The sequence below is a fragment of the Colossoma macropomum genome, unplaced genomic scaffold, assembly GCF_904425465.1.
Source record: "Colossoma macropomum unplaced genomic scaffold, Colossoma_macropomum, whole genome shotgun sequence".
Lineage (NCBI taxonomy): Eukaryota > Metazoa > Chordata > Actinopteri > Characiformes > Serrasalmidae > Colossoma > Colossoma macropomum.
The window spans coordinates 31,834,552-31,860,225 of record NW_023494800.1 but is presented as its reverse complement, the minus strand read 5'-3'; the positions used below and the strand labels follow the sequence as shown (position 1 = coordinate 31,860,225).

Here is a 25,674-nt window from a genome sequence, read left to right as displayed (position 1 = left end):
AAAAAAGTGTACTGTCTTACATCCGGATTGAAATGTCGCCAACAGTCTACCAGAGATCACGCGGTCATACACTGCTTGAGCTCTAGGCTAGCCACCCAGTGATAGGAAGAACCACCATCACTAGATCGATCTAACTCTTGACTTATGATGGTATTTATATCTGCTCCCACTGCCAATTCACAATCTGATAAATTAATTTTAATGAAGAAGGGAAAAAACTAGGCTCTCTTGGAGTAGGGGCATAGACTGAAATAAAAGCTAATTTCTTATTTTCTATATTGTTGTAATGTGTGCTATTCTTCCTTCTTAACCACTTCCTTGGTCCAAAATCTCAATCTGTAAATATCTCTTTACCAATACAAGTACTCCTTTAGATGCATTAACTGCTGCAGCGTAAGCAGCAACCCTGTAAAACCTATTGTTACATTTGTAAATAAACTCTTTCCTTTAATGAGATTCCTGAATCAGAGCAATATCAATTCCTTTTCTATAAAGAAAATCTAAAAAACTAGCATGCTTAAGAGGCATTCAGACCATTAATGATCCACCTAAAAACATTCAAAGCCATGTAAATTAAATTTAAGTTTTTAGCCTAGACTTAAAGACTGAACACTGACTGGAAGATTATTCCAAAGTTGGGGGGCTTTGTATGAGAAGGCTCTCCCCCCTGATGTAACTTTATTAATTCTTGGTACTAATAGTAAGCCAGCACCTTGTGATCTAAGTAGGCGCGATGGTTCACTGTAGCGTAGCAACTTGAAGATGAAGGTGCGGGGCCTGCCGTGATCCACCAAGGTTCTGGAATAAACGCGGTGGGCTCGCTCCATTTTCAGGAAGACCCGTGGAAGACCGACAATAAGCAGGTTGCTACACCTGCTTTGGTCCTGTAGGTACTGATCTGAGGCAGAGGTAAATCAGATTTCATTTCTTTCTTTGTAGGAGACGCATTTGGGGTAAGGGCCAGCTGTTTCCTACTCGAAGACATCGTTAGTGATATTACCAATCAGATAGTAAAAACAAAATGGGACCAAACTCAAAAAAAGTGCGAAAAGGGATGTCGTGTCGTGAGCGCTAGACAGTTGCAACCGAGCCCATGTATGGCATCACGTGACTCTCCAATTAGGTATATCCTTGTATTGTCATAGCAATGTCAGCTGCAAATTTTGACAGCAATTAGACAGATATTTCTCAACAAGTGTTTTGGATTACTGAGTTGTGTGTGTAAGGCCCAGAATTCACAACTATATTACTTTAATCACACCTTTGGTGACTGTAATATAGAGTGGTAAACAACTCATACGGAGAGCTCCACACACCAGCCCCCAAAAATCAATTACACATTCGAGCCTCCTTTCACTAAACATATTTAATTTTATTAATATATTTTGATGTATTTAGTTTGGAATGCTCGTCTGGTTCAAACAACACACAACTGTACTCAATTAATTGTGTTTTGCACTGGTTTACCACATGTTTTAGCTACTGCTACAATAAGCCCCTCAGTCTGTTACAATTAACCCTGCTCATAGGATTAGGTGTAATGTTTGCACTTGCTCTGCTTTTGGCTAAATCGTTCACAAACAGTAGGTGCTGGAAACAAAGTTTGCATTTTCATTTGTAGCAAAGATGTACAGGTTGCTTGTATAAAAATATACATGAATCTTCCTCAAATACATTTAAAATGATTTAGTAAAAACCAAAAAGGCTGTTGTGCCCCACCCTCACCTACTGCTAATATCAATGAATATCACTGATATTAAATTGCTTTGGAATGTAAAGGATGCTTCCAAAGTCTGATACCATCTTATGATGTCTGTGTGTAAATTCACTCATGTAAGACAAAAATGTGCAAATATCAGTTGCATTAATGCAGTACTGGAACAATGATAATATGCTTCAGAACCAGGTTTTTGCATGATCTTTATACTTTTTTGTCCCTCACATAATCTATAAGCATATCCGAACACACAATACACGACAGACACATTGATTAATTAGTTCCGGAACACAAAAGTTTGGCAAAAAAGACTTTACCTCAGGGATCCATAAGGCACAGCTGACGTGGACCCATTTGGTTCCACTGCGGGTGGGCTTCAGAGCTCCTCCTCTTTTGGGACACAGCAGACATTTAGGCTGCACCCCAAGTGCACATGTCCGACACAACCAATTCCCCTGGGGCACCTTTAAGATGCCATAGCATGCCTTTGAGAACAAAATGAAACAATTTTCACTCTATAGTCAACAACAAGAACAGTTAAAGCCCTGTTCCTAATTTTGTAAACCTGAAATCAAAACAGACCCTTTTTTTAACCTTGTTAATTAATGTTGCTCAATACATCATGGCACGGAAAGAAAATGCTTTATGATTTCCAACTCACACTGACTATGTTTAAATAAAAAAAAATATTGTTCAACTGAAGTGTTCCAGGTCTGAGCCCATTCTGAACAGGGTTCTTCAGATGCGGAGGTTAGCATGACCAGAAATAAGGGTGTGACTTTCATATTACCCCTTTAGTGCATTGCTACATCAACTCAAGTCATTTTCCTTATGGGTTCCCTCCTATCAAGCTGTACTGTGTTGTATGGCTCTACCAAACAAACCATGATACTAGACAATAAATGCTGAGATGCTGCAATTTAAACTAAACATTTTCATATTTATAATTGTTTGTTATGGGTGCTAGATGGAGTTAACTTTCCATACCTGGTGTACACAGATGTTGCACTTGTCGCAGAAAACCATCTCATTGCCATCCTCACCTTCAGGTGAACGGCACACATCACAAACTACATCCTCATCATACTCAATTCCCAAGCCTTCCTCTGCCTCAATGGCTTCCTGCATGTTCTCTTCACACTGGCTTTCCAACTCCACCAGAACTTGCTCCATGGTCAGTTCGTCCAATTCTGGTAGTGCTGCCACATATTAAGATATGTTAATACACTGGCAAAATAATAAATTAAATGGCTGCTAAAATCGGTGCCTTGATACTAGTAATACATACTTTCTTACATTTTTCAACTGGATAGGCTAGCTTTAACTAGAAATGCAGTCATTTATTGATACAAATCTAATATGAAAACAGTTAGCTACCTAATTCAGATTAAAAGCCACTTTGTGAACTTTACTATTTACATAATAGTGAATTCAATTAGCAATGACGTATATGTGGGTACAAGAGTTTAGACCAAAGTGCAAACAGCGAAGGTGTAATAAACTCTAGCGTGGGAGGTTCTCAGAAGAAGCACAGACAACTTGAAGTTTATGCCCATAACACAGCTTTTTTAAACTTGAACTGGCAAACAGATTGAACACACTAGACACCACAAGGACAGAGCGGCAGACACATAAGCATGCAGATCTTGTCCGTCTGGAAAGCGTGTACATAGAGGGACGGAGTTTGTACAGTTCGAAATCCAGCGGGAAACATTTGGACCAGAAACAAAGAAATACGGGCCATCAAAAGCAACAGATACGAAGGCAAAGAAGTCATATCAAACAGGAGAAGGGGACACAGCGCTGCTACTGTCCTCCATCTTGGATTTTCATCCGTCTTCTGCTTGCATATTTCTAAGGGTTGACATTACCCCACGTCAGAATCCGTTGCAGCAAAAAGTTAAAATGGTTTGAAATTTTTTGACGCTTGACGAAGCGCCTTTTCACCGCATACAAGCGCTGCTGCATGTTCAGCTCCTCCAGCATTGGTAGCTTCACCCACAAAAAGCTAGCGTGCCCTGGGGATCTACCAGTCAGTTCTGGCGCTACATGTTCAGCTCTTACAGAGCAGGCAGCCTTCCCTGTGGAAACAAGGCCACACTGTCAGGGACCCCAAAATCTCTGCATCGGCTCCTCCTCTTGCTACTGCAACCAGCTTCTCCAAGCCCAGTGTTTCCTTCCTGAGGTTAAGCATGACCACAGCCACCGTGGGGAAATCCAAACCAAGTAGGACAGAACTTGTGCACTCAGCTCCGGCTCCACACCATGACCAGAAGCTGCTTCTTACACCATTCCTCACTATTACTGCAGCAAGCTGACCCAGCTTCTCTCCATGCTAGCACTTCCTCAGATGGAGTTTCTCGTTCACCAAACTCCCTCCCCAGGCTGGCTGTGAGGTTGTGTCAAGTTATCGTAACGTCAGCCTAGACCTCTAACAGCTCCTGCAGGGCTGGCCCTTCTAGCGCCATGGCTAACTGTGCTGCCTTCACTTGGCCTCACCATCCTGCTTCTGTGGCAACCATCTCAAATCGCCACAGGTTAGCCAACAGGTACCATCATAGCACCTTATTTTAGGGAGATGGATTGCAGTTGCAATGTTCGCTGCATCACGTTTGGGGCTGGTAGTGGCATCGGGTGAGAATGCCACAAGTTAAATGCCTAACTGCCCTATCGACCACTAGCCTGCATTAAGGGGGAGTGGCCCGCACCCCTCCGCAAGCCTTTGGGAGAGCATACTCTTCCCCTGGGCTGGGGGAATGGGCTGTCTCCCAGTCACTTCATGGCAGCTTGGTGCTTTTTTTTGTGTACTCTTCCACTGGGCTCCCTGGCCAGGTTCTTCGCAGTGTCTTCTCATCCTCCACCAGCCTTGCCTCCCTCTGTCGCACCAAGCCCCTTTTCAGTGCTCCACCAGATCCTCATGCCACTACTGGGATCAATCTCTCATTGTTCTCCTGCCGGTTCTGACACCAGTGTAGCCGGGGGGCTCTCAGAAGAAATGCAGAGAACTTGTAGTTAATGTCTATAACACAACTTTTTTTAAACTTGAGTCGGCAAAAGGAGAACAAAGAGGGAAAATGCTCTCAGCCTAAGTTCTCTTACAGCTCTCTTGCTGCACAACACACATAACACACAGCCTGGGCGGTTACCAGCCCTGCACGCCACAATAACAGTCCTTAACAAAATAAATCCAGTGAGTAAATGCAGAAAGACACACAATCTAAAATCATGTCAATTTAAAAACATGTAAAAACATTTTCTGAACACACTACCTACTGTCCTTACGAACTGAACAGAACTCAGGTGTGCTCTGACACCACAATATTTACCATGCTATATCCACTTTGGTGAAAAAATGTTTTGCTAGCAAAAATACAGTATGCAAAATAAGATGAATATATTTGCTTATCACTTGAAATTACATCATACTAGTTACAATATTCCATAATTTATGTACAAAATACTATGGAATGTAAAACAAGGGGATCTGTACCTAGTTCTCTGAACTCTGCATTAACAAGTTCAAGCCAGGTCACATCCAGATCGTCCAGATCATATCGGCTCATTGTGTTTGTAAGAATCTGTGAGTCTCCTAATCCTAACTCTGCACGGTCTCTGCTCTGAACTGATGAAAAGAATGGAATTCGATTGACCTCAGGAAGCGTCCTAAAACACACATCAAACATTAATAGCTTGATTAAAACAGATTGATAAACAATAAGACATGAGAGGCTCTTTTTCATTATGCAGTAGTATTATACAATGCATGGCTGAAAGTATGTGGACAATAAACCACTCTTATTCCAAATCCATAGGCATTAATATAGAGTTGGTTCCCCTTTTCATAATTCAACAGGCTTGCTGAGATTCTGGAACATTGCTGTGTGATTTGGTTTCCATTCAGCCACAAGAGCATTAGTGAGGTTGGACACTAATATCGGGCATAAAGCCCTAGCTAGAAATGTGCGTTTCAGTTCATTCCAAAGGATTGGGTTGAGGTCAGTGCTCTATGTGGGTCAGCTTGGCAGACCACTTCTTTATGGACCCTACTTTGTGCATGGTGGCACTGTTATGCTGAAACATGAAACGGCTTTCCAAAGGTGGACGAACACGATTCTTTAGAATGACTTTGTATGCTGTAGCATTAAGATTTCCTGCGACTGGAACTAAGGGCCTTTGAAAAAAAGCCCCAGACAATTATTCCTTCTCCATCAAACTTTATTCCTCTCCAGTCACTCATCCAACATCAAACAGCTGTCTTGTATTTACCTAATTGTCCATCAAATGTGTTAACACACACTTTAAGAAACATGGAACATGGAGCTTTAAAAAAGCTCCAAGCAAATAGTTTTCATGGTGATCTTGCTTCTAAATTGCTTCTAGGTGCTGTAACCAAGGCCAGATGATTTTTATGCGCTAGACGATAACGTTCTGTGAGTTTATGCGGCCTAATGCGTTGTGGTAAGCTGCTGTTGCTCCTAGACAACAGCACTTACAGTTGACCAGGTAAGCTATAGCAGGGCAGAAACAGGATGAAATGGCATGTTGGAAGGGTGTCATCTTATGTGTCATGTTCAAATCACTGAGCACTTCAGTTCAACATACAGTCTTTGCCTATGGAGATTGCATGGCTGTGTGCTTGACCAGTGGACATAGCTCAATGTTTAAAGCATCAAATTTCAGTATAATCTAGTGCTGGATGACAGGTGTTCAACCATCCCCCTTTTTTCACTAACAAGAAAAAGTGACAAATTATTTTCAAGTAATTGCCAAGCCTAGTAAGGTCATATGCAAAGTATTGGCAGGGCTCCAGACATAAAAATAGCTTGAGAAGCCACTGGCTCCTAAAAGAAAACAAATCAGGCAGCAATAGCTTTTTTTAAGTGCCAAATAATAATATGCAGGAAAATAAAGCTTTTCAACACATCTCAGGTCAGCTCTGAGATTTAAAGGGGAACTCTTTTTTTCAAATTTTCTGCATTATGTCAACAAATTCATGCAGAGTGTTTTGGTATTAAATGCTTTGCTCTAGAGAGACTAACAGAGTCAGAATTGTTCACAATGATGATGATAGGAATCAGACATCTAAGGAGTTAAATGTCTCTAAAAGCTTCCTCCCAGAAAGGCATTATGTGCAATGGTTACGAATACACTGCCTCATGTCTGAGACACTGTTTTACAGTAACTTTGTGATACAGTTTTGGTTTAAATGTATTTTAATCAATTAATTTTAATCCATTCATGGTGGAGGGATACATGAAGGGTATTTTAAGGCAGAACAGTCCCTAAAGATTTTTCAGATTTACAACTATTTTACCATCATCAACGTTACATAAAAACTCAGAGGACACATGTAGGTTCACTGGTGGTTTTGGATAGCAGATTTGCATTGTAGACGGGGTCTGTGTACCTTCTGTTCATTTGATTTTCTTTTCAAAATCCAGTATTGAAAAATGGCAATGGAATAAAGGGTTGATTTTAACTGATTTAAATTAACCAACAATAAACGTGCAGAGTGCATCCATGGTCGCAGAAGCTCAGAAATCACAGTTAACAATTATGAGGCCAGGAAAGATCAAGCATAAGTGTTGAAAAGGTCAGCCTCCATCTGGCATTATGGAAGGCTATATAACATTTTATATGTATTTGTTGACTTTTTAATATTAGCATAAAAACTGCATGACACGCAACACGACTCCCGTCATGTGCGCTGTCCTGTGATCATGGTGGTTCATAGTGTTCTTATAATCATGTGGCGGTGGCACTGCCTCCGGTTTTGGAGGGAAAGGAGCTTTAGAGACGCGTCAGAGCTGCGCCGGCGGTCTCTGAGCTCAGGACTCTGTGTTCAGTTCGCTTCTGTGCGTTTTTTGTACGATGGTCTTGAATCAAACGATGGGATTCAACATTTTTCAGGGGTGATAACGTGGGTGTGTTTATTTAGTTGGGTTAAGTGTCTACCATGAAGCGGAGGGAGTGGAGGTGACCTTCATTGCTAACGGGCTGCCCTGTATGAGCCTTTTCTGCAGGTGTCAATAAAGAGCACTTCTCTAGCAGAATGACAGGCTCTGCTGAGTCTCCTTCTGCACTAAGAGACTACAGTACTGGTCATTATGACGAAAAGACAGAATGTAATCTAGTGTCCATAAAGTCCAGGAAGTATGATGCGCGCACGCATAGGGGAGTTCAGCACAACACCAACAGAAAACTTCTTGAACTTGAGCGCGTCAGCAGCTGATCTGGGGAGCACAAAGCCCCCGTCAAATGGTGGGAGTTCAGTTTCTTCCCTCTACACATATATATATATATATATATATATATATATATATATATATATATATATATATATATATATATATATATATAGTTTGTACAGGTCAAATATACAAACGCTTCTACAAAAAGTAATAGCCGACCAATACACCAGAATGACAGGCCTGATTCCTGTGATTTCTGAGCTTCCATACCTCGGCTCTGCACATTTATTTCCGCTTACGATGGGAAATTCTAAATTTGGATCATTAGAATACGACCCTTTATTCCATTGCTGTTTGTTTGTTATTTGACTTTCTAATTATTATGTATTCTGTATGAAGTTGTAAAATAAAGCTATTTCTTGATTTTTTCACTAACAATAACAGAACAAGAAATGAGAATCGACCCATTTGCCGTTTCTCAATACTGGTTTTTGAAATGAAAATCAAATGAACAGAAGTTACACGGACCAGACAGTCCGTGTATCTTCTGTTCATTTGATTTTCATTGCAAAATCCAGTATTAGATTTTTTTGAACGTTATATAGCCTTCCATAATGCCAGATCTAGACTGACCTTCTCAACATTCATGCTCAACCTTTCCTGGCCTCACCATTTTTTTTAACCGTTACCGCCTGATTTCTGAGCTCCTGCGACCATGGGTGTGTCTGCATGTTTATTTTTGGTTAATCTGAATCAGTAAAATCCACCCCTTATTTCATTGCTGTTTGTTTGTTATTTGATTTTATGATTACTTTGTAAACCTGTAAAATGAAGCTATTTCTTGTTTTTCAACTGACAATAACAGAATCAAAAACGAGAACTGACCCATTTGAATATCAGTTATGTTTTCAATAGTTAGCCATAAAAAATAATAATCCAAAGTTGCTACCTGTCGCCGCTGGCGAGTTCATTTTATTACTCGCAAATTAATAATTTTGGTCGCAATTGCGACCACTTTAGTCACAGTCTGAAGCCCTGATTGGTAAGCATTTCCTAATTAATGGAGACAAAGAAAGCATCTCAGAGACTTTCGCAAAAGCTAATTTTGTTCTAATCCACAGATTCTGTCTAATATTCCTCCATTAACAAATTGTTTCTGCCTAGAACAAATCAAGTTATTGCCTATTTCTTTTGTTTTTAATTATCTGCCCTTTGAAATGATAAAGAGTACTGTGAATGACGTTCTCTGTGAGAGTTTCACCTCTAAGAGAATCCTGCCAAGTGCCTCGCTGGAACTAGGGCAGGACTGCTTTATTAATACCTAAGCTACGCAAATTCTGTTTTTCGTCCTAAACCTTACAAAGTGTTGCACTAGAAGTGATTCTTTCGTCTTATATCCTGTGAGTATGGCAACTTCTTTAGGCTCACTGTAACTGATAAACCCAGTAGTATACATAGGATCACCTTCCCTTTTTCTACTCATAGCTGCTGTGCTTACCTGTTTGTAACTTGCTATAACAACATAGGAAAAGAGTGGTTAGAAGTCACAGAAACAATACATGAGAGGCAACATTTATGATTACAGTGCCACTGAGAAACCACTCCAAAATTCTTGTGACTCACTAGTGACGCTCTTCTACAAACTTTTCAATTCTCCATTATTTTACCCATGATGCAAATAAAGTGAAAAAGGAAATGCTCTTCAATGAAACCAAGTCAGATTTATGAATAAAGATTAAAATTACTTCATTACTGTCAAAAAGTGCAGTTGCAAATTTGGTTCCTCCATCCACATAACATCTAGTAGGGGTGGGAATCACCATAGGCATCACAAACAAATTACAGTGCATCTTTCACTAGAAAGGGAAAGTTTATGAAGTTTAAGTTGGCTTGTCAAAGCCAGCTAATCCTGTTGGAATGTTAATCCACTGATATCTTAAATTCATTGGTCCATTAAATCCATTGATACCTTAAATCTAATGAAACCTTAAATCCACTGCTACAATACACTGGTACCGCAAATCCATTGGTACCTTAAATTCACTGATCGCTTTCACCCAATGATAATGTACATTCACCGTTATTTCAAATCTCCTGCTACCTTAACTCCACTGGTACCTTACGTCAATGCCACCTCAAATGCATTGTTAACTTAAATCCAATGGTACCTTGAATCTCCTGCTACCTAAAATCCACCTTTACCTTAAATTCACTTCTACCTTAAACCTAGTTTTTGCTGTGCACAAGGCTGTATGCGTGTGAGTTTGTGTGTACTATGTATGACTGTCTGTGTTAGAGATGTGCATCGTGACAAAGATATGCATTATGACATCACTTGTGGCAGTCAAATTTGAATGATCCGAACATTCCGCCATCCATTTCCCATGGGAAAAAATATAGTCTTTGAACGATTGTTTTAAGAAAACTGTATGTCTGGTTGCTTAGAAAAGCACAAGCAACCTATTCCGGTATAGATCCTACGATCCTACAAAGTTTCGTAGTTCTAGCTTCAAAACTGAGGACAAGAAACCAAGCCAACTTAATAAGAATATTAAGAACAGTAACAGTACTTAACTAGAAAGGGAAATGGCTTGAAAAAGCCAGTTAACAGCTTTGAAAAGTTAAAACGGTTGCCAAGGTACTGATAAGCTGTTATAATGGCATTCCAAATACCTGCTTAAATGTTGCTAGCCGATTGCTATGGTACTGTAGGTGGTTACTGAGGTGTTGCTAGGTGGCTGCTTTGGTAACCAAGGTGGTTGCTAAGGTGTTGCTGGGTGGTTGCTATGGTGTTCCAGGTGTTTGCTAAGGTATCCAAGCTGGTTGCTATGGTATACAAGGTGGTTGCTAAGGTGTTGCTGGCTGGATGTTATGGCATCCAAGGTGGTTGAGACTGTCAATGTTGGTTATTCGCAAGCCAATGAGAAGTCTTCTAAGAATAACAGTAAGTTGGCATTTCCAAGACAACTTAATAAGAAGATAACAAAAAACAATAAGATTTTTCAAGCCAACTGAATAACAAGAAGATTACTAAGAACAGTAAGTTGAGTTTTTTCCAAGCCAGCCTAATAAGAAGATAAGAAAACAAAAGTTTGTAAATAAACTTTAAGTTGGCTTGAGAAAGCCAGCTTACAACAATAAATCTTAAATGTTAAAATGGTGGAAGACTGTTGGTGGTTGCTAAACTGTTGTTTCGGTATTGCTAGGCAGTTGCTATGGTATCCTAGTCTGCTGCTAAGGAAGGAAGCAATGGAAAAAGCGTGTTTTTGGGCAAACTTTGTCAGATTGGTTCTAAAAGCACAAGCACACTATTTAAGTATAATTTCTATGTTATTGCTAAGTTTGGTGGTTCTCAAAAGAAATGGCCCAAAATGACTTGGGGGGGAAAAAAGCCTGGTTCCATTAACTTACATTAAAAGTAAAGTAGTTTTTTTTCTTCTCCTGTAAAGTTACCATTTTGGAGATACAAGCTTTTCTTCTGACAACAGCGATAAGCTAAAACATATATAATATAAAACTTAGACATACTATGCTTTAAGCCTAAGCTCAGCTATAGCCACGCTTCTCGCATCTTAGGCAGGAAACTTTTCAACAAAAGTACAACTTGTAAAATGTCTCTTAACGTTTGACTTTTTATGAGGCTGAAATCAGCTTCTTGGTCGAATTTTCCTGTTCCACCTTAAATGGTTCCTGAGCTGCCAGAATGTAACTGCTGCACCATTTGAGGTAGAACGGGAAAATTTGAACAAGAAGCTGATGAATAAGAAACTGACTTCAGCTTCATGACTTTTTAGTGTTTATCAGTTTCTCGTTGCAGATTAAACGTATCAGGTAACCAGCTGGAGTGATTATAAATGCAAATAATTCCATTTGTCTCTAAATTATCAATGTTCATCTTAAATCTTTCTCTCTGCCTTTTCGTTAGTTACTAGCTAGGTGAGACTTGTCTGTGGTGCTGTGGTGACCAGCAGTCTGTGCGCCAACCTTCAGGGTTACAGGATGAATTAGCAGTTCTACATTAACTCCAGCGTTTAAGACCATTTATTGTTAAAACTGTGTTAGAACGATCAGCAGAGCTTTATTTCACTGCAAAGGAGGATTATTTTATTTTTGCACAAAAATAATTCGGCTCTGGAGCCGCAACAGGGCAGTAAAAGAGCCGCATGCAGCTCCAGAGCCGCATGTTGCTGACCCCTGTTTTAAGTGAATGATGGGTGCTGGCTCCTGTCCAAGAGGCATTTTTCTAAGGCAGAATGTTAGGGTGCCCTCTCTGCGGTGGTATAATGATGAGCCATTTGGGAGCCAAAAGAGTCGGCACTTCTGGGTGAGCCAAGCCAAATGATCTTGGTTCACCAAGAAGAGCCGAAATTCCTATCACTATCACACACGCAGACGCCCAAGCAAGCCCAGGCGGAGCAGTTTTCATTTTAGGCAGCGACTTATTTTATTTCTCCATCTAATTACCAAAGTATTCAGTCAGATAGATATTTGTTGTTACAATTTCAAGCATTTTCAAGTACTTTATCCAAAATTCCAGCATTTTTCAAACCTGGAAAATACAACATTAAAATTCAAGCATTTTCAAGGAATTCAAGCACCCGTACGAACCCTGAGGTTTATATTAAATTAATGTTATATGTGTATAAATATTCCTAATGTCACATTCCATGTTCAGTACAGTATTTGTCGTGAAGCTAGCCAGCTAAGCCCATTATTATCTCTTATTTTTTTTGTTCATATATAAAACTTATAGGAGGAGAGAATTTGGCAATGGCTCCTGTCCAGTTACTGAAGAATTTGTTTATTTCAATTTTCAGGTAAGTGTAAATGAATTTATAAAGCTGTTTGTTCAGCTTGAAATGTTCTGCTAAGCACTATGTATGGATCAGCTCAGCTGAATGCTACTACCACTCACTAGGTATCCTACCAATGTTAGCTATGCAATGTACAGTCGTCTATTTTTGAAAAAAGTATATCCTTCAGACATTTACTCACATTTTTGCCATCCTTTATATAACTGAAATATACAGCCATGCAATTTTCGTATGTGGAAAAAGTAAGTATACCCATGCATACAGTATCACTATTTCAAGCATGTTTAACTGAAATTAGGTGCACCTGATCAGATGCTATGATTAGCATCAGGTGCAAATGATTAGAATACTGTTAGAGGAACTTGTCTTATTTAAATCTCAGATATCTGGTCTGGTTTTCTATTTGTTATTGGACTGTGTGGCATCATCATGCCTAAGAGCTCTCTGAGGCCTTCAGAAAGAAAGTTGTAGATGGCTATGAGTCTGGGAAGTGGTTTAAGAAGATATGCAAAATACTGAAAAGCAATCATTTAAGGATGTATTCTTTTTTTCAACAAACAAAAATGACATCATTTTCATTAAAATACAATATTGCAAAGTCAAATTTCCATTTTTTGTTCTTAAATAACGTTTTTCGATATGTTCTGTTTACCTGACAATTTAATACTGATCCACAAATAATAATAAAAAAAATTAAATAAATAAATAAATAAAAGATAGTGCCATTAAAAGTAATAAAAGTAACTTGAATAGCAATCCTAGGAAAATCATTTTATCTGAAACATTCTAAACTAATAAATTATATTATAATGAAATTGTAAAACAGTATAGTTTTGCATTTTTTTTTAAATCTTGATCCCTGCTCCAGTGATCAAAAAACTCTAGAATATACAATACAGTCTGATCCACAGCAAAAATGCTGCCGGAGTCTGTCATGCTTTATGGCATGACAGGGACTTGAAGAACCACTTTTGATTTTATTTAGGTAGCATGCACAAGCAACAGAGGTCACGCACCTGACCACAGGCACAGGAATGGCCTCCATGTTCGCTGGGACCTGAACACCTTTTTCCCATTCCTGTCTCCAAGGATCTGACAGAACATAAAAGTCCTCTGGGTTCAGCTGGGTTGAGTCAGGCAGCTTCATGGCCGTAATAAAATCTGTCCGAAACACCTGAAGGAATAAGAACTAATGCAGTAAAGGAGAAAATGGAATAAAGCAACAACAAACTATCCTTTTCAGCTCAGTTTTTACCTTTACACAGCTTAATTCAGGCATTTTTTGATTAACCAAAGGAGAAATCTCTCTCTAGCAGAATCCTATTAATTTCATCCTTCAATTCATAATTAAAATCCATATTTTTGTTAGCATAATGTCTCTCCTTCGTGGCTAATCAACATCTACATAAACACAGAATTACAAAGTGGGGGGATTTATGTAAAGTTTGTTTTATTTAAATATTAATTAATATATACACAGAAAAGGCTGTACTTTTGTCTGGGTTTGGGGAAGCGGGGCTGTGAGTTAAGTGACCCTTATAAGTCCCACAACAGGGAAATTTCACCTCTGCATTTTGACCCATACGTGCAGTGAAACACCACATACACACTAGTGAATGCACAGACACTAGGGGGCAGTGAGCACACTTGCTCAGAGCGGTGGGCAGCCCTATCCACGGTGCCCAGGGAGCAGTTAGGGGTTAGGTGCTTTGCTCAAGGGCACTTCAGTCATGTACTGTCCGGCGACCTTCTGGTCACAAAGCTGGTTCCCTAACCTTCAGCCCATGACTGCAGTTTGTTTTCAAACGCCCTGATAATTCCAAAATCAAATTTGACTGAAATGCCATTTCCTAGTTGGGTCCCACAAAAGACATTACTGAAAGCCTGTTGCTGCATTTCAAAAGTGCATTTTTGATTGCAGAGCGTGGTTTGTGGTCTTTCAAACAAGGCTTATTACACATGACTGTTGTAGAAAGATCTGATGGTCTAAAAAGTCTGTGCCATCACCCTTCACTTGGAACTGGCATACAAGGCTACAACTAAGTCGAAAGGACATATCGAACATCCAAAACAGAGAGTTTACGAACTCTTCAGTTCTGCATGTGACAGTCTCCTAAAATGCCTAGTGGTTTCTTTTTTCATATTCCATTGCACATAGTAGCTCAAGAACAGTACAACAGTGCACTTCCGCCAAGAGAAAGCATACATACTGCATTCTTCATTGTTGGTTGTATGCTTGATTTTATGCACCTGCTATCAGTGGGTGTGGCTGAAATAGCGAACCCACTAATTAAAAGGAATATCCACATACTTTTGGCCATGTAGTGTATATTTAGTACAGTTTTGCCACATATACATTTGGAAGGATGCGAATCAAAAACACAAATGACAGTGTCAAATCAGTGTCATAGCATCACAGCTTTTATGAGAGTCCCTTGGCGCATTTAACAAAAAGTGATCTATTTTTGCTTGTTCACTCTACTTTAAAAATTGCCCTAAATGTAGCTTGTAGTTTAAACAGCTTACATCATTGACATGACGTGCATTTTTTGTGCCCAAGTCCATTTTTATCCCAAAAAACATACATATACACACATATACATACACACACACATACAGACACACACACACACACATACATACACACACACACACACACACACACACCGATCAGGCATAACATTATGACCACCTCCTTGTTTCTACGCTCATTGTCCATTTTATCAGCTCCACTTACTATATAGGCGCACTTTGTAGACTACAGTTGTAGACTGTAGTCCATCTGTTTCTCTGCATACTTTGTTAGCCCCCTTTTACCCTGTTCTTCAGTGGTCAGAACCCCCATGGACCCTCACACAGCAGGTACTATTTGGGTGGTGCATCATTCTCAGCACTGCAGTAACACTGATGTGGTGGTGGTGTGTTAGTGTGTGTTGCGCTGGTCTGAGTGGATCACACATAGCAGTGCTGCCGGAGTTTTTAAACACTGTGTTCACTCACTGTCCACTCTATTGTAGTCAGTCCACCTTGTAGATGTAAAGTCAGAGACGATAGCTCATCTGCTGCTACACAGTTTCTGTTGGTCATCCTCTAGTCCTTCATCAGTGGTCACAGGACGCTGCCCACAGGATGCTGTTGGCTGAATATTTTTGGTTGGTGGACTATTCTCAGTGATGTTTTAAAAACTCCAGCAGCACTGCTATGTCTGATCCACTCAGATCAGTGTAACACACACTAACACACCACCACCACATCAGTGTTACTGCAGTGCTGGGAATGATCCACCACCCAAATAGTACCTGCTCTGTGAGGGTCCATGGGGGTCCTGACCACTGAAGAACAGGGTAAAAGGGGGCTAACAAAGTGTGCAGAGAAACAGATGGACTACAGTCTGTAATTGTAGAACTACAAACTACAAAACTATATAGCGTAGAAACAAGGTGGTGGTCATAATGTTATGCCTAAAAATTGTCATTTTGAAAACCTTATTGGTCATTCACATGGCTCCTCCTATTGTGCTTATAATATCTTTGTGTCATTACATTAAAGGAGTAAAATGTACTGAAGAACAGCTAATTTAAGTTTAATGCACCAAACCATGCTGGAAACCCATTTCATCCACTTCAAAGGATTCCTCAAGAAAAAGGCGCAGCAACTTACTTTTTGGACAACTTGGCGTCACACTTTCAGAACATTTAGATAGCCATCCCTGGTCAATGGAGGGATGGAGGGGCACTTTGTTGCACATATTTACATTGAAACTGTGAGGTATAGAATCAAAATTCTTCTTGATTTACATTCCTTGCCTTAAGTCTCACCAGCCTGCCTAGAGATTTTAGTTAATTTGTATGTTATGAAAAAACAGGCACATTGTCTGATGACAGCCCAACCTTCAGAAATGTAGGCTCAAACTACTCACTCACTCAAAAATTGGCATTTCATTATAACATGGCCGCCACACCCCAAAAACTTGTAGGAGGCACAGCCAAGTAACAACAAAAGCTTTAAGTTCTCAACGCTTTACCCAATTCTTACCAAACTTGCTACAGGACGGGCACCAAGTCAGCAAATCACCTGTGATGGACACTGACCAAGGGAGCCTGCAGCATGCAAATAATGATTACAACTGCTCAAATCTATAAATGTGTCATCTGACCCTCTCCAATCTTGACAGTCAAGTGTGGGATATTTTTGTCCATAAAAAGGCACATAACCCTAGGGGTTGCACAGACCAGTCGACTTGTCGACTTTACTGTGCGGCAATGCTGCTTTAAGCTTGATGTTGACCAGTCACTGATTATGTGATTATGACGCTAACAACATAGATGGCTGGTGATTTCAGGGTCCTTATTTCTGGTTTCCTGAAGGTTTGCAATGCAGTCCAGGGCTCATTGGATAAGGCACATCACACTCTGCCTTACTTGTGGGTTTGACTTAGTTCTAACATTTCTCTGCCGATCAGCAGTGCTTCAAAGGTCAGATAATGAATGGCATTATCTCCAGTTTCCCAAATGACTACAATAAAATGTAATGTGTCTTCGGAGAAGGAGTATAACATCCTAAAATGCTGTAAAGTTTGAAGTCAGTTACTTTTATTTTCACCAAATTACACCTCTCTAAATTTCTCTGGTTCTCCAGACCTCCATCTTAGCAAGGCTACCTAGGGTGTGCCTAAGTTGGATACAAATTTGTGAGATTCCAGGGTCTGTATCGCCGGTTCCCTAAAGGCTAGTATTGCAATGCAGGGCTCGTTGGAAAAGGCACGTCACACTTGAGTGACCTGTGAAGTTTGGCTTCATCTTGCTTCTTGCAAAGCATTCCCTTCTTCTGTGGTTTTGTTCATGACGTCATCAGCGATTGGTTGACGTTAACCTTCATCACATAACTGTGGAACTACTCAGTGAAGTAAAGCTGTGGACACTGACCTATGGGGGTGCTATAGCTTGCAAATAACAGGATCAAGACTGATCAAACTTTGGCAAACTTTTGTTGTTTCCAAACTTGACAGAGATGGCTCTCATAAATGTGGCCAAACCTGTGTGCGAAAGACTTTTTGATTGCCACTTGTGGCTATATTTGTATGATGCTTTTGGGAATAACATGGTATAGAGATTTAACTTTTTGGTGATGTTCAGTGCAGTGCAGAAATGTTCAGTGACTGCCAGGGATGGGAGGGTTACTTTAAAAATGTATTCTGCCAGAGATTACTGATTGCCTGTTAAAAACGTTAACAGTAACCTAATCCAAAGGATTACTTTATTAAAGTTAAATTTAATCTGATTACTTTCCTTTTTATTACTTGTATTTAATTAAAGATGTATAATTAAATAAATACTTTTTAAGAAGAATTAAATTTAACACATGCCAAAAACACCAAAAATGCACTGTTTTATGAAACAGAATGATATAGGTGACTTACACATTAAGTGTTACAAAAACAGTCACTGATAATACACCTAGCAAAACAGCCAAATCTAAGTGGACCAATATATTGAAATATTTAAAACAAGGATGACAAATTTGTGTAACAGTATAAATTATTTGAAAAAAAACTGGGTTATGTTAACAGGAAAATTAAATAATAAAAAGAAAAAAAACACTATACAGCTCTCCTGGGACTTTTCCTTATTTACCTTATTTATTAAAAATCTCTTTTTAATCTCTGTTTATCACACCACAGTCAAAAGATCAATCTGACAGAAATCTTTTGAGACCTCTCATCAATAATAATCATACACAGAGGTCATTCCAAAACTCTAACTGGCTATCATGTTTGGACTTTTGATGATGGTAATTTGTAGACACTCCCTGACCAGCTCTCAGTAGTTTTAGTCCACAGAAATCAACATGCTAGAAGTTTAAAGCATTAGCATTAATTTCATGCAGAAACTAAGAGGGAGCTGAGCATCAAAACACAGTGTGTAGATAATAAACTGAAATATGTACAAATGAGTTAATAGACTTGGGGAGTGGATTCAGGCCGCAATATCCTCTTCAGGTGAAATAGTAAGATTGCTGATAAAATCCAGAATAGTATTCCAGGTCCTGTGAAAGGATTCCAAGGGACCCTTACGGGAGAATCGCAACTTAGTTTTTTAGAATAGCCACATGGATTGAGCCTCTATGTAAACCATAATATTTTCTAAACACCGGCCTGGTAGCGGCTTTGTTAACAGACGTGGGAAGCTGAGAGCAAATTACAGCATACAGTGAGCCTTGTGAGGATGAGATCTCAATTTGAGCCCAAGGTGAAAGACCATTCAACGCTTTCCAATAGGCCCAATAAAGTAACTTATGACACTGAAAGCAGGCTTTGGAAGCAGGAGAATTGACCTCTTGAGACAGGCAGGCTTACTGTCCCATAGAAATGAATTCAGGATATGGTCAAGGTTAACAAAAATGATTTACGAATGAGCACTGGGACGTGTTGAAAAATGTATACAAATCTAGGAAGGGTAACCATTTTCATCAGGTTGACACGACACATAAGAAGTAAGTGAACTGCTGGTTGTCCAAGTGGTGCTCAAAAAACAATGTGGCATTTGTAGACAATTGGTCTACTTTTGAGGGCAAGCCTGGTCTTTTGAGTCGGGACGGTATCCACCCCTCACAGGAGGGTGCTGCTCTCATTTCATGTAGCATAGCTCGTACTCTCTCAGATAGCCGTCAGCGTAGGACGCTGACAAACCAGGGCCAAGGCCAGGCAGCAGACAAACAGGCTAAACTGACCGTCTGCGAGCTGCCTTGGGACGCCACATAGGTTCCACCCAATTGAGACTGTGTCTGTTCCCCGAATAAAACAAAGCCTCAAAAATCCTCAAAAAGTTTACTCTAGTAAGTTAATTAATATCAGACCAGTTATAAAAGTTTGCAGTGACAGCACCGCTGGTCTAAAACTAGGACGCTTAAAGTAAGATCTCTTACATCTAAAGCCATTGTTGCAAATGAAATTATTACCGATCATGATTTTGATGTTCTGTGCCTCACAGAAATGTGGATTAGCCTGGATGAATACTTTAGCCTAAATGAAGCCGCCCCCCACAGGCTACACTTATGCGCATAGCCCTCGTTGAAGCCGCTAGGGTGGAGGTATAGCAACCATCCATACAAAAGCTTTAGGCGTGAGCCAGAAAGTAGGCTACAAATTCTCTTCTTTTGAAGTTCTTTTTCTTAATATACGTGATCGAAGAGCAAATAAGAATTCCTTGTCACTAATTACAATCTACAGGCCGCCAGGGCAATATTCTTAGTTCTTATAGGAATTCTCTGACTTTCTATCAAGTTTAATAATGTTTTCAAATAAAGTAATAATTGTCTAAGATTTTAATATCCACTTTGATAAACCACAAGATCCACTAAGTAAGGCATTTATATCTATCTATCTTAGACTCTGTAGGCTTCACCCAAAATATAAAGGGACCCACTCATTATTGCAGCCACACTTTAGACTTAATTCTGACCTTTGGTGTAAACAGAGATAACTTAGCCATTCTCCCCCAGAGCACAGCAGTCTCAGATCATTACCTAATCTCATATGGAATTCGCTTTAGTGGTAATGTACGTTCATCACCATGGACTATAACTTCCTCCACAGCTGGTAGCTTTATCAGAAACCTCCCACAATTATCAGCTTCTCTCAGCTGTTCATCTAATCCTAACGAATTAGATATTATGACCAAGTGCTTAGAGGATACTTTTTGATCTACTCTAGATAATGTGGCTCCATTAAAAAGTAAAATAATAAGACAGAAAAAGCTTGCCCCGTGGTATAATGATCATACTCGAGCTTTAAAACAGACTATCAGACAACTAGAGTGAAAATGGTGCCTGACTAAACTAGATGTGTTCCGGGCCGCCTGGAGAGAGAGCCTTATAGACTACAGAAGAGCACTTACTGCAGCACGCTCAACCTCTCTCTCCACTCTCATAGAAAATAATAAGAATAATCCTAGATTATTATTTAGCACAATTTCTAAATTAACTAAGAACAAAACAGTTACTGAAAACCAGATGCCATTAGCCTATAGCAGCAACGATTTTATGAATTTCTTCAGGTTATAAAATTGAAAAAATTAGGCAGAAAATTCAGAATGCACAAACTTGCTGCCTTATAATGCCAATCTAGATCTTGAGAATATTGTAACTACTGCAGAGTGGCTGGAATCGTTTACCTTACTTCAACAAACTGAACTAGTTAAAATTATTTCCTCCACTAAATCTTCTACTTGTATGTTAGATCCGATTCCTGCAGGTTTACTCAAATACATTTTGTCAGAAATAACCAAGCCTATTCTGTCAATAATAAACTCCTCCCTTAGCCTTGGCCATATCCCAAAAACTTTGAAACTAGCAGTAATTTGACCTGTGATTAAGAAAGCTAACCTTGATCCCTGCGAACTATCAAATTATAGACCCATCTCTAATCTCTCCTTTACATCAAAGATCTTGGAAAAAGTTGTGGCAAAATAATGAATTTCCTATTTACATAGGAATCATATACACAAAAAAATTCAGTCTGGTTTTAGGCCACATCATAGTACAGAGACAGCACTAGTGAAAATTGTAAAACAATATTTTATTATTCTCTGACCAAAGAAATGTGTCTTTGCTAGTCCTCCTTGATCTTAGTGCGGCATTTGATATGATAGACCACTCTATATTACTAGATAGACTAGAAAACCTTGTAGTGGTAACAGGAATAGCTCTTTCCTGGTTCAGGTCTTACCTCACTGATCACTATATTACTCACATTATATATGCTACCACTGGGCACCATTATCAGTAAACACAGCATCAATTTCCACTATGCCGATCACACACAGATATACATTTCAAGCAAACCAGATGATAAAATTTAACTTAGCAAGTTTGAGGACTGTATGAAAGACATAAAAGATTGGATGTTGAGTAACTTTCTTCTAGTTAACTCAGAAATTTCGATTTTTGGTCAAAAAGCTGCTAGAAACAAACTGTCTAATTTAACACTTAAACTTAATAGTTTCTCAGTTGCAACAGGTTCATCTGTAAAAAATCTTGGTGTCACGATAGATCCTGATCTGTCCTTCGATGCACATATAATGAATATTAACTAGAATAGCTTTCCTGCATCTCCGCAATATTGCTAAATTAAGAAATGCATTGTGTCTACAGGATGCAGAAAAGCTAGTTCATGCATTTATTACCTCAAGGCTAGATTACTGTAATGCCCTGCTGTCTGGATGTTCCAGCAAAAGCCTTAACAAGCTTCAGCTAGTCCAGAACGCTGCAGCCAGAGTCCTCACAAGAACCAGAAAGTTTGACCATATCAGCCCAGTTGTATCAAATCTGCACTGGTTGCCAGTTAAATTTCGCATTGATTACAAAATTCTTTTACTGACATATAAAGCTCGGACTCGCCCCTCAGTACCTGAGTGAACTTCTCTCATACCATGAACCATTGCGCCTACTTAGATCACAAGGTGCTGGCTTACTATTAGTACCAAGAATTAATAAAGTTACATCAGGGTGGAGAGCCTTCCCATACAAAGCCCCCCCAACTTTGGAATAATCTTCCAGTCAGTGTTCAGGACTCAGACACAGCCTTAGTCTAGGCCAAAAACTTACTTGTTTAGTCAAGCCTTTGGTAATTAATTTTCCCTGTTAGATAAAAGGTGCAGATCTGGGGGTTCATGGACATAAAGTATTATGGTAAACTGGGAGTGTTGGTGCTGTCGTCCCGCTGCTCTCACGCTTTCACTCAAGTTTGTTGACGGTGGAGGGACGCTGACATCTCAGGGAGCCCTCACATCTCCTTTCTGATTTCTCCCTTTTAGTTAGGCTGTAATATTTAGACCTGCCAGAGTCTGTGCTGCACTCTGTTAATACTGTAATCTATGATCAGTCACTCTTTACAGAACTAACTCTCTGTGTTTTCCTTTTCTTTGCTGAGTTGAACAACTCCCCATCCTCTGCGGTCTGATGTTGTTGCTTCTTCTGCTTCGTTCGGGTGCCCACTGCTTGCCAGCTTTCTGGACCATTTCAGCCTTCTGGATTGTTTTGACCACCATTGACCTTCATGCTGTATAACGCTGTGCAAACCTCACCTTCATGAACTGACCCTCCTGAAGATGCTGGTTATCTAATTAACTGTTGCTCCACCTGTTTTTGTATTCTAATATTTTATACTAATGCTGTTTGCTATCCGGTGTCGACCAGAACAGGATGGGTTCCCCTTTTGATTCCTGGTTCCTCTCAACGTTTCTTTTGGAAGTTTGGAGAAAAACTTTCTAATCATCCAGGTGGGGGGCATATATGCAGGCCAGAAACACTGACATGTTTTAAAGTGTGCCTGAAACTGTAACACTGCATCCAGTCTATGATGGAATTTATCTGTTTTTTTACCAGTTTTGATAGGATTATTTATCCATTATTCAGGAAACCAGACGCACTCCCCTACCACTGCAAGTCACAACACAGCTGGCCATTCAGATGTTGCTTATGTTACTACCCAAGTAGATGTGGGAGAGAGTAAAAAAACCAAAGGGAAAAAACAATATCAACACCACCCCAATAATCCCCAAAGAGTCACACTTCCAACAGTCCCCATGTGCAATCCTGTCAAAACTTAACAGCTATTAGCCTCGGTACCTGTCGCACAAAGCTAAAACCCCCCTCATCAGAATGAAAAAAGAAGAACTTACATGAGAGAACAAATATATGGGGAAAAAAAGCCTGTACAGACGACAGCCGACGATTCTAATGTTATGTTGGCGGCGTCCGGATTCAAGGTCGATGACTCTGAAAAGCTTAGCATCGGTTTTCTTTAACATAGAACAACTTGCTTCAAGGGCTAGCATACACTCGTCTAAAAGGCTGGTGTTGGAGCCGACAGAAGTAATCTAGTGGTTGTGTTTGGAGACCACAGCCTGAACGTGATCCAGTTTGGTTTCTAGAGTTGAAACGGTAGACTTGAATTCCACAGAGGGGGCTTTTTGGTGATCCTCTAGGAGCCTGGCTAAGGACGTCAAGTTGAAGTCATTGCTTGCTGCTTCACTGAAGTCAGCTTTGGCACCTGGTTCTTTCTTGCTTAGTTTAGTCGATTTGGAGGAAATCTGATCAGTAAATCTAATGTAGCATTGAATTTAGGTGGCAATGGATTTAAGGTAGCAGTGAATTTAAGGTGACAGTGGATTTAAGATAGCAATTAAATTAAGGTAGCAATGGATTTAAGATGACACCACACACACTCAACACACTATAGGGGTAGCAGTTACTTTAAAGTGACAGAGAATTTAAGGTGGCAGTGGATTTAAGGTATCAGTTCGTTTAGGGTGGCACTAGATTTAAGGAATCGGTAAAGGTGGCTAAAAATTTAAGGTCACAGTGGATTTAAGGTAGCAGTCAATTTAAAATTTTCATTTTTTTCAAAGTTTTAATTTAAACTATTACTCCAGGATCACTTCCGTGTTTCTTCTCAAAACTTGAAGCAGAGAGCAATAAAGGAGAGAGAGACTGAATCCACTGGTGCCAAAGCAGAACAACCCAGGGCGAATAGAAATTGACGGTGTCAACAATAAACTATTTGCTACTCTGCTTACCAGTTTATGAGGTAGGATAGCAAGATAGTTATTTTCTTGCGTCTTGCGTTTTCCTTTCAGGTAAAAGTTTATGTAAGATAACACTGAATTCCAGGAAGTAGTGTATTTAAGGTACTTGCGTATTTAAGGTACCAGTGGATTCAAGGTACCATTAAATTTAAGCAACAACGAATTTAAAGTGTGTTTAATAGCATAGCAACCACCTGGCAACACTTTACCAACAAGCTGGGACACCATAGCAACCACCTAGCAACACAACAAACCAGCTTGGATATCACTGGAACCACACAGCAACATCTAAGCAACACTTTAGTAACCATCAAAAGTCTACCATTAATTTAACGTTTTAACGCAATTAGCTGACTTTTTCATGCAAACTTAAAGGTCTTTCACAAACTTTCCCTTTCTAATTTCTATTATACCATGCTCAAAAAATAAAAATGTTTCTCATCCCACAGTTTTCAAGCTAGAACAACGAAACTTTGCAGGATAGTAGGATCTACACCCGATTAGGTTGCTTGCACTTTTCCAATCAATCCGACGTATGGTTTTCATAAAACAATCATATAAAGACAATATTTTTTCCAGTAGGAAATGAATGTTGGAACATTCAAATCTAATTGCCACAAGTTACTCATACATAGTATGAACATGTTTATGTAAGGGAGCAATGAATTTATGGTAGCAAATTATTTAGGGTGGCAGTGGATTTAAGGTAGGAATGCATTTAACATATCAGTAAATTTGAAATGGCATTGAATTTAAGGTGGCAGTGGATTTAAGATAGCAGTGGATTTAAGGTTTAAGTGAACTTAAGGAAGCATTGGATTTAAGGGAGCAGTGGATTTAAGGACGCATTTGATTTAAGAGAGCAGTGTATTTAATTCAGCAGTTGATTTAAGGCAGCAGGAGATTTAATGTGGCAGTGGATTCAAGGTAGCAATGGATTTAGAAATGGTAGAGGTATCAGTAGATTTAGAATGGCAGGGAATTTGAAGTGGCAATGGATTTAAAGTAGCCGTGGATTTAAGGAGGTACTGGATTTAAAAGAACAGTGAATTTAAGGTAGCAAATAATTTAAGGTACCAGGAGATTTAAGATGGCAATGGATTTAAGGTAGCAGTGAATTTAAGGTACCAGTGTATTTAACAGTATAACAACCACCTAGCAACACCTTAGCAACAACCTGGGACACCACAGGGACCACCTAGCAACACTTTAGCAACCATCAATAGTCTGACACCATAAACTTTCCCTTCCTAGTTCTTATTATTATTATACATTCCAAAAACTACACACTACTCCCCCTACAGCTTTCAAGTGACAATCACCAAACTCACTGTAGATTCTATATCACATAACAGTTTTCATACAGT

At 39.5% G+C, this 25,674-nt stretch overlaps 1 protein-coding gene across 3 annotated transcripts in view; it reads right to left on the bottom strand.

Moving 5' to 3' along the window:
* The window catches only part of jade2 (jade family PHD finger 2), a 115,042-nt gene that overhangs the window by 39,528 nt on the left and 49,840 nt on the right, over nucleotides 1-25,674 (bottom strand). For all 3 annotated transcript variants that reach the window (XM_036587733.1, XM_036587732.1, XM_036587735.1), the window contains exons 4-7: nucleotides 13,739-13,896; nucleotides 5,208-5,380; nucleotides 2,705-2,916; nucleotides 2,035-2,202 (exon numbers count right to left, since the gene is read on the bottom strand). In XM_036587733.1, coding sequence (XP_036443626.1) covers nucleotides 2,035-2,202; nucleotides 2,705-2,916; nucleotides 5,208-5,380; nucleotides 13,739-13,896 — 711 coding nt within the window. The remainder of the gene's footprint in view (nucleotides 1-2,034; nucleotides 2,203-2,704; nucleotides 2,917-5,207; nucleotides 5,381-13,738; nucleotides 13,897-25,674) is intronic.